The sequence below is a fragment of the Geotrypetes seraphini genome, chromosome 10 (assembly GCF_902459505.1).
Source record: "Geotrypetes seraphini chromosome 10, aGeoSer1.1, whole genome shotgun sequence".
Taxonomy (NCBI): domain Eukaryota; kingdom Metazoa; phylum Chordata; class Amphibia; order Gymnophiona; family Dermophiidae; genus Geotrypetes; species Geotrypetes seraphini.
In genome coordinates, this window is record NC_047093.1 from 8,543,986 (window position 1) to 8,554,134 (window position 10,149).

General features: G+C 45.3%; 1 protein-coding gene across 1 annotated transcript in view; it reads right to left on the reverse strand.

Moving 5' to 3' along the window:
- Positions 1 to 5,753, reverse strand: part of NPLOC4 (NPL4 homolog, ubiquitin recognition factor) — a 93,541-nt gene extending 87,788 nt beyond the window's left edge. Inside the window, exon 1 of the mRNA XM_033961064.1 lies at positions 5,523 to 5,753. Within this exon, the coding sequence (XP_033816955.1) occupies positions 5,523 to 5,537 (15 nt within the window). The 5' untranslated portion in view covers positions 5,538 to 5,753. The remainder of the gene's footprint in view (positions 1 to 5,522) is intronic.
- Between the last annotated feature and the right edge of the window lie 4,396 nt (positions 5,754 to 10,149).

The following is a 10,149-nucleotide window of genomic DNA, read 5'->3' on the forward strand; positions in this document are numbered from 1 at the left end:
AAATTTCCCTCCTCTGAGTTTGAGCGGGTGCCCCCTTGTGACCGAGGGTCCTTTGGGAAAGAATATATCGTTTTCCACCTCGACACGACCCGTGACGTACTTAAATGTCTCAATCATGTCACCCCTTTCCCTGCGCTCCTCTAGGGTATAGAGCTGCAGTTTGCCCAGTCTTTCTTCGTATGAGAGACCCTTGAGTCCGGAGACCATCCTAGTGGCCATCCTCTGGACCGACTCAGCTCGAAGCACATCTTTCCGGTAATGTGGCCTCCAGAATTGCACACAGTATTCCAGATGGGGTCTCACCATGGTTCTATAGAGTGGCATTATGACTTCAGGTTTACGGCTGACGAAGCTTCTATTGATACATCCCATCATTTGCCTTGCCTTTGACGAGGCCTTCTCTACTTGTTTGGCAGCCTTCATGTCTGCACTGATGATTACCCCCAAGTCCCGTTCCTCTGAGGTCCTAGCTAGCGTTTCTCCATTCAAGGAGTATGTTCTGCATGGATTTCCTCTGCCGAGATGCATGACCTTACATTTTTTAGCGTTGAAGCCTAGCTGCCATGTCGAGGACCAGTTTTCTAACGTGATCAGATCTTGTGTCATACTATCCTGTAGGTTGCTTTCACTTACTATGTTACACAGTTTGGCATCATCGGCGAACAGTGCTACTTTACCCTGAAGCCCCCGGGTCAAGTCCCCTATGAATATGTTGAAAAGGGATGGTCCCAGGACTGAGCCCTGCGGCACTCCACTAGTTACCTCCGATGTCTCAGAGAGGGTGCCGTTGACCACCACCCTCTGAAGTCTTCCACTCAGCCAATCACTGACCCATGCAGTTAGTTTCTCACCCAAACCCATTGATTTCATCTTGTTTAGTAGTCTACGGTGTGGGACACTGTCGAAAGCTTTACTGAAATCCAAGTACACTATGTCCAGAGACTCTCCCAAGTCCAGCTTTCCTGTCACCCAATCGAAGAAGCTTATAAGATTGGATTGGCATGACCTGCCTCTGGTGAATCCATGTTGACAGGGATCCCTTAGATTCCCTTCATCCATTATCGTGTCTAATTTACCTTTAAGTAGAGTTTCCATAAGTTTGCACACTATTGATGTGAGACTCACCGGTCTGTAATTCGCAGCCTCTGCTCTGCAACCCTTTTTGTGCAGAGGAACGACGTTAGCTGTTTTCCAGTCCAGGGGGACTCTCCCCGTACTTAGGGAGAGATTGAAGAGCATGGCTAACGGTTCCGCCAGAACATCGCACAGCTCTCTGAGCACTCTTGGGTGTAAATTGTCTGGTCCCATGGCTTTGTTCACCTTGAGTCTTGAAAGTTCTCTGTAAACATCAGCTGGTGTGAACTCAAAATTCAGAAATGGGTCTTCCTTGTTTTCCTTTGCTTCCAGCCGTGGCCCGTACCCTGGCGCCTCGCAGGTAAAGACTGAACAGAAGTAATTGTTCAGTAGTTTGGCTTTTTCAGAATCTGTTTCCACATAATTCCCGTCTGGCGTTCTAAGGCGTACTATCCCGTCTGCATTCTTTTTCCTGTCGCTAATGTACCTGAAGAAGGATTTGTCCCCTTTTTTAATGTTCTTCGCTAGAGTTTCTTCCATTCGAAGTTTGGCCTCCCTGACTGCTGTTTTGACCGCTGCAGACTTTGTCCTGTATTCAATGTTTGCTTCTTTTTCCCCCGTGCGTTTGTACAAGAGAAACGCTCTTTTCTTATCCTTGACGAGGTACGAGACCTCATCAGTGAACCATTGGGGTTTCTTTTTTCTTTGTTGTTTAGTTACTGATTTTATGTAGCGGATAGTTGCCTCATGAAGGGTCGATTTCAAGGTTGACCACATAACCTCTACATTCTCCGTTACTTCTTGAACCTGAAGCGTCTGATGGACGAAGTCTCCCATGCGTGTGAAGTCAGTGCCCCGGAAATTGAGTACCCTTGTTTTTGTTTGTGATCTAGGGAAGCCTTTCCTAAGGTTGAACCATACCATGTTATGGTCACTGGTGGCTAGCGGTTCTCCCACCGAGATCTCTGAGAGAGCAGTGTTCTTCAACCACCGGTCCATGGACCAGTGCCGGTCCACAGAAATTTCCTGCCGGTCCACAGGGCCAGCACGTGCATCAGGCCCAAAACAGTGTTCTTCAACCGCCGGTTCACAGTGCGATCGATGCGGCGTTATCTTCGAGCCAACTCCCTCTTCCTAACTGATTCAGTGCACAAAGCCACAGGCAGTGGCTCCTACGAGCATCCTGTGCCTGAACCAAAAGTCTTCTCTCTGACGTTGCAACGTCAAAGGGAAGGCTTCCAGATGAGGCACGGGACATGCAAGGTGCAATTAGTACTATTATGGGGGCGGGGTCTGGGGTGGAGATTGGATAGAGATGGACGGGTCTGGCCCACAACTTAGCCCAGTGTTCTTCAACCGCCTGTCCATGGACCGATGCCGGTCCACAGAATAATTATTTTATTTCTGCCGGTCCATAGGTGTAAAAAGGTTGAAAAACACTGATCTAGAGTGCTTTTGCACAATGGAGTGTGACGTGGTGGTTACAGCTAGTCTCAGCACCCTGAGGTTGTGGGTTCAAATCCCATGCTGCTGCTCCCTGTGACCCAGGCAAGTCATTTAATCCTCCACTGCTCCAGGTACTTTAGATAGATCGTGAGCCCACCAGGACAGATAGGGAAAATGCTTGAAGAACCTGTATGTAAACTGCTTTGAGTGTGGCTGTAAACTACAAAAAGGCAGGCCCAAATCTTTTCCCTTTCCCTTAATGCTTCCATAAAATCCTGAGTGTAGGTCTTCCTAAGTAAAGGTAAACATGCACTGCTACCTGCAACAGCCCCTCAGATTAGATTGTGAGCCCTCCAGTATACCTGACTAGCTCACCTTGAGCTACTACTGCAAAGGAACAGGTAGTAACATTCATAAAGCAAGAGACATTTGGGTGACTGTGTTCGATAATCTCAAAAAGATAAATACCAAAGCACTTTGGCCTAGATTCTCTAACCTTCCCATCCGTGTCCGATCCATGAGCGACTGGAGGCAGGCCGACCGATTCACCAACCATCTTCATGCAAATGGGGGTGATCGAAGGCACGCCCTCAATAATAATAATAAACTTTATTTTTGTATACCGCCATACCAATGAATTCTAGGCGGTTTACATCAAGAAAAGCGAATCTTATAAATGCACCACATGACAAATCATAAATACAATACTAAAACAATTAAGGTATGAATTTATCAAACAAGTAGGTTTTCAGTGTTTTTCTAAAAGCATGGTAAGATTGAGCTTGAGGAATTAAGATACTCCGCCAGGTGTTCATTTTACTAGCTTGGAATGCTAATGTTTGATCAAAAAATCTTGTATAATGACAAGCTTTAGGTGATGGAAATGCAAACCAGTAAGATTTGCATGTATTCACATTTCTTCTATGAAATTCAAAAATGAGAGACAAGATAAGCTGGAGCTAAACCGAATAAAACTTTAAAGCAGATGCAACCAAATTTGAATAAAATTCTTGCATCAAACGGTAACCAATTAAGCTGTCTATAATAAGAGCTAACATGATCATGTTTTTTCAGACTGAAGATCAAACGAACCGCTGAGTTTTGTATTATTCTTAATCTGTTAAGAATTTTTTTATGAGATCCCAAATAAATTATGTTACAATAGTCCAAGACAGACAGGACTGAAGACTGAATCAATAACCTAAATGACTAACAACTGCATGGATCGGACTGAGTCGGGGAGAGCCCTGATGAAGAAGCATCCTCCTATCACTGCTGTTAGGACTTCTGCTGGCTTTTTTTTTTCATTTTTTTAATGGGCCAAAAAATATCAGGCCTACAAAGAAAAAATTTTTTTAAAAAGCCTCCCCCTACCTGACAAAGTGCCCCCACCGCTCCACCCAATGCTGCCCTCCCCACCCGCGCAAATATGGTAGGAGGGATGCCAACTCCTTCCTGCCACCAAATGACTGCAACTGGCAGGCCCTGCCCACCCCGTACCTAAAAGTTGGAGCAGGAGGGGTGCTCAGTCCCTCCTGCTCCTTAGGCCTCCAGTGCTGTCTTCGGGAGTAGGAGGAACTGCAAAGTTCTCCTGTTCCTGCTCCTCCTCCATGATGCAACCCGAATGTGGGCCTTAGGCCCAGCCCCGGTGCATCATGTGATACACAGGGAAGAGCCTAAGACCCTGATTGGCTAAGGGGCCTGAGGCAATCAGGGATTTCCTTAAGGCTGAGCAAAGCAATAGCCAATCAGGGACTTCCTTAGGTTCAACCCTAAGAAAGTCCCTGATTAGCTCAGGCGCCTCAGGCTCAGGGGCCTGAGCCAATCAGGGCCTTAGGCTCCTCTCCTTGCAACACATGATACACCCGAGTGGGGCCTAAGGCCCACATTCGCGTTGCGTCATGGAGGAGCAAGAGGACTTTGCGATTCCTCCTGCTTCCGAAGACAGCGCTGGAGGCCTAAGGAGGGACTGATCACCCCTCCTGCTCCCAACTTTTAGGTACAGGGAGGGTGTCTGGTCGGGGGGGCCAAGCCGGCCGGTTGTAGTTGTTTGGTGGCAGGAGGGCGGCCCGGCCATTTTTTGACAGGTCTGCCTGTCTTTTTTTTTTTTTATGGAGCAGATATTTTGTGTGTGTAACATATGCAAAATATCTGTGCCATGGGGAAAAAAATGAAAAGACAGGCAGACCTATCAAAAAATGCCCCCTCCCCCAAACGTGGGAGATTTCTGGAGCAGGAGAGTCAGCAGGGACATGTGCGACTGGTCCCCAGAAGTTGCTTCTTCTGTTGATCGGCCAGCCTAGTGGGTGTCCCAGATTTGTTTAGTGAACCGTGTCCCTGCCTACTTCGCATGCACGGATCGGGATCGAAGGCGATGTTAGTGAATCAGGTTGCAAAGGGGTCGTACACAATCGGTTTGCTTAGTGGATCTAGCCCTTTGTCCAAGTAATTTTAGAAGTCACCTGGACAAAATGTTTATAGTTTAATAAAACTTGATAGATCACCCTTTCTAAAAAGTTCTAAGTTATAGGACAGGAAAACAGAGTCACATAAACAGCCCAAATTACTTCTAGGAGGCTTCCGCCATCACACGCACTCCCAGCTGAGAAAAGTCTACTGGTATGGTGTAGACTAGTTTATTTTGAACCAGGGGCCCTAACCATTAGTCTACTCAAGGATCTAAATTTGTATGACCTCGATGACAGGAAAGTGTGACAGAGAAAATAAGATGAGCGAAATATCATGGGACTAACAATGGAATAAACCCCCCCCTCCCGAAATCCTAGGAAAGCAATGACACCGCTGGGGATCCCCGGCCCGAACTACAACTCCCGGCATGCACCGGGTCCGGAGCCGCCTGGCTGGCTGAGGTGGGGCGAGCCGGAGGCCCCTAGCCCGGCCCGTCCCCTTCCCGGCCGGAGGCGGAGGCTGCGCGGCCGTAGCAAGGCCCGAGCTGTCAGCGGGCAAAAGTGCTGCCTCATCCCCGGCGCCGCCGGCCTCACCATGCTCTCGGCCATGCCGCCGCCGCTCCGTCTCCCGGTCTCCCGCCCGGCCGCTCCGAGCCCCGTCTCCGGCCGAGTGGCTCAGGCGTGCGCGAGTCCTCCCGTCTATGCGCTCCGGCCAAGCACGCAGCCGCCAGTGCCGCCGCGCACAAGGTTCCGCCCCCGCCGCCGCCGCGCCTGCGCCCTGCTGCGATCTGACGTCACAACAGCGCTGGCCTGCCGCCGTGTGGCGTCACAGGCTTTGGCCGCCGCTGAAATTCGGACGCCGTCGGCGCTGCGTTCGGCTGCGCGCTGACGTCACAAGCAGGAAGCCGTACGCAGCGCCCTACAGCTTAACATACAATAGGCGGTCCCTGCTCGGAAGAGCTTACAATCTAATTTAGACAGGGCGTTTCAGGGTTGGGTCTAGGTATCTGACAGCAGTTTCAAAAAAGTGGGCTTAATCGAATGGATGATTTTCTTTTTCCCCCCCTCAATCGATCCTGCTGCGTCTTTGTATTTAAAGCTTTAGAACCGAGGTCAAAAGATTTAAAAGCTTCTGACGATTTTTCTTGTCCTCTATTATAATCCCATACCCCAATATACCCACTTTGGTCACTGCAGTGGCGTCCTGAACTGGGGGGGGGGGATCATATACGGGGGGGTTTCAGAGTCCCAAAGTAGAGCATTTAGGTTTTATCCCCTAACTAAAGGCCATAATTCCTATGAATGCTACCTTTGCAGCATTCCCATCTCCAGCCAAGCCAGTGATCAGAAAAACTGACTTGGGAACTAAATTAGGGACCTTTGCATGGCAATCTGTCAAAACCCTCCAGCCAACCAAGGTTTTATGTCTATATAGCATACTACACCGTATAATTTCTTATATCCTGCAAATTTTCAGCATGGATTCATTGTGACTTATGCTTATAAGAACAAAAAAGTTATAACGTTATAATCAGTTTCTGGAGTTATAAAGTGAAGAGGTTTGTCTTTAAGATTTTCCTAACCTTATAATAAGAAGGGAGCTAATGTAAATTTGAAGGTATGCTATTCCAGACCTAAATGCTTAATAAGTACCTGAATAAACTCATGTAAATTGTTCTGAGTTCTCCTGGGGGAACGGTATAGAAAATTGAATAAATAAATATTCCCCACAGCCTGAGCCCCAGCTAGGTAGTGTTGGAAGTGGTAAAGGGAAAGGGTGATGGGGAGAAATCTTGGACGGAGGTGGAGGGAAAGAGAAAAATGAGATGTTGGAGGAAAGAGGGTAGAGTATATGCTGGATAGAGGGGGCAAGACAGAAGATATTGTTTAAAAGAAGGGGGGAGAGTTAAGAGTTAGCGAAAAAATTGGAGAATAATAGGATGAGGGAAATGGAAAGCTGTGGATCTAGAATCAGAAAATAATATTAAATATTGAACTAAGGCCAGTACTGGGCATACTTGCACGGTCTGTGTCTGTATATGACCATTTGGGGGAGGATGGGCTGGGGAGGGCTTAAATGGCTGGGAGGGTGTAGATGGGCTGGAGTAGGTTTTGACGGAGATTTTGGCAGTTGGAACCCAAGCACAGTACTGGGTAGATCTTTGGATTCTTGCCCAGAAATAGCTAAGAAGAAAAAATGTAAAAAATTTAAATTGAATCAGGTTGGGCAGACTGGATGGACCATTTGGGTTATCTGCCGTCATCTATTATGTTACTATGTAAATAGAAGAAGATAGAGGATGCAGAAAAATAAATGGAGGGAAACTGAAAGGAAAAGGTTAAAGTCAGAGATGGATGTAAAAGAGGAAGTATAGGAAAGAAAAGGCAGAGACCCTGAAAGAAAATTAAGAAAAGACAGAAGAAAGCAGAAACTGGAAACTGGGATAAACATGAATAAAATAGCCATACAACAAAGGTAGAAAAAATTATTTTTAATTTCATGAACAGAATTTCATGAAATTTACTTTTACTGTAAATTTACACAGTTCTCTTTTTATTTTCCAAAGTGTAGAGTGCTGTTTCTCTTTCTCTGATGTTGAACTACATATGGCTTCTTGAGGTTTAAGTTTGATTTTGGTCTACATTTATTTAAGTTTGTGTTTGCTTGTAGTTGCGTTTTCCTATGTAGGGGCCTTGTTGTGAATATCCGATCAAGCAGCTCATCGTCTCAGTTGGGAACTACTCCCCATTATAGGGTCTTCTTCATCATATATGCATTTCAGCCAAGGATTGAAAACGTACTTGTTCCACAAATTTGGTGAAGGATGGGCAGGGGAGGGCTTCAGTGGCTGGGAGGGTGTAGATGGACTGGAGTAAGTCTTAACAGAGATTTTGGCAGTTGGAACCCAAGCACAGTACCGGGTAAAGCTTTGGATTCTTGCCCATAATAGCTAAGAAGAAAAATTAAAAAAAATAAAATAAAATAAAATTTTTTTTAAATTGAATCAGGTTGGGCAGACTGGATGGACCATTCGGGTCTTTATCTGCCGTCATCTACTATGTTACTAAATTCCTATTTGAGCATTAAACCCTGTGCCCTTTTTGTGTGTCTCATACATTCAAGACGATGAAAAAAACTTTATGCACAGACTCATTCAACTCTAACTACCTGCCCCTCCCTCACCTCTCTTGCCACCTTCTTTTGGGTCTCCATATCTATCTGCACCGGTGTTTGAAAGCTGTTTGCCTACTTGAGTTCTTCTCATATTACCATACCATAATTGCATTTGACTCTGACCTTGTCATTATCCTATGTTATTTGTACTTGTATCCTGACCTCTCATGTATGGTCTTCTACTTAATTCCTGTTAACCGCATCAAACTTCATGGTGTATTGCAGTTATAGAGAATGACATGGAGACAAATTTGTCCATGTTCCCGCAGGAACTCAATTTCCCTGTCCTGTCCCCACGAATTTTGTCGCTACCTAGTTGCGATTTACGCCAAAATAAGTGGCTGAAATGTAGGCCCGGAAAACCCTGGCCTACATTTCAGCCACCTATCTATGCCACTGCAGGATCCTAAAGCCAGCCCGCAGCTGCCATAAGCTGATTGTGGAAGGGGAATTTATCCCTGATCAGCTGAGCTGGCAGGATTCCCCAAAGCTCCCCATGGCTCACTATACAATATAAGCAAGATATGGTGACATCTGTACTTGGAACTTTTAATGTGAAATTCACTACAGTAGCCTGTTCTCTGGGCTCAAATATCTGTATTAACATCTGAAGCTGCTTGGGCTGAGAACTTTTCAGCATCCCCTCATAATACAGGCTAGAATGTACTGTTTTTATAACATCTTTGGGTGATAGAAGGGGGTCAGTGACCATTTTTGGGGGGTCATGTTTTAATCCCTCCAATGGTCACCTTTTTAGCATTTAGATGCTTTTAAAACAGGTCTAGCTCCAAACATTTAAAAAAAAAAAAGCCCAGGACGTTTTATTAAAGGTTTGAATATGCCTGACAAGTGTCCATGTCCTAAACCCACTAAAAATACGCCTTTAACACACACCCTTAAGATTTGGTCACAATGGAGAAAAATCAGCCAGAAAGACATATAGAAGGTCTGTTTTGAGAATGCCCACTTGGACATTTTGACTAGCAAGATGTCCAAGATGTCTTGTCTGAAAATAAGCCCCATAGACATTACATTAGAGATTTCTATTCCGCCATTGCCTTGCGGTTCAAGGCGGATTACAAAATAATTACAAAAAACGTATTACAAAAAGAAGATATTGAATCTGGTAATTTCTAGAGGAGATAAAGAGTAGATAAGGTTGCCTTTATAAAATAAGTTCAAAAGAGCCACCTTTTGGGGATTCTCACACAGGCATCTTGTACTAAAATCAAGCACTTAGTTACTGAACTGTGCATTTTGCTTCTGGCTGCCAATGGTGGAAAAACATTGCAATACTTGGAACAATGGCACTGTGATGGCCAATTTTTACACAGCTGGTGGCATGCTGCCAATTTCTTATCAAGAGGGCTCCACTAGTTCTGTTCAACTTCTGAAACAGCCTTGATTCTACAAAATTATTTAACCATCTACCACCCCTCCAAAATAAAAGAATAATGTGTACATAAAATACAGTATAATACTAAAAATTACATTCCAGTTATAACATTTTATTTATTTCATTTTCTATATTGCTCTCCCAGGGGAATTCAGAACAGTTCACATGAATTTATTCAGGTATTGAAGCATTTTTCCCTATCTGTCCTGGCAGGCTCACAATCTATCTAATGTACCTGGGGCAATGGGGGGGGGGAAGGGGATTAAGACGTGCCCAGGGTGCTGAGGCTGTAGCTTTAACCACTGCGCCACATTCTCACCCGTTCTTGGTGAACTGACACATATTACTGAATCAGCATAAAAATCTAAAAATAATGTGAATGAGTTTTTGAAACCAAATCCGTCTTCAGATGTCACATCAGAGCCATAATTTCACAATGGAAGAAAATCTGAGTCATTGAGATAGAACATGTACAATGTTTTTTGCTGATGCTTATATTGCGCCAATAAAAGCTATAACTGATGAATGAAATTCAAAGCACTGGCCAATAAAGTCCCCCGTTTGAGTTGTAAGAAGAGCCTATCCTTGCGGTCCATAGTCAGGGGTGGCGCTTGGAAAGAATAGCTATGCTCTTGCATAAAAAGCAAAGA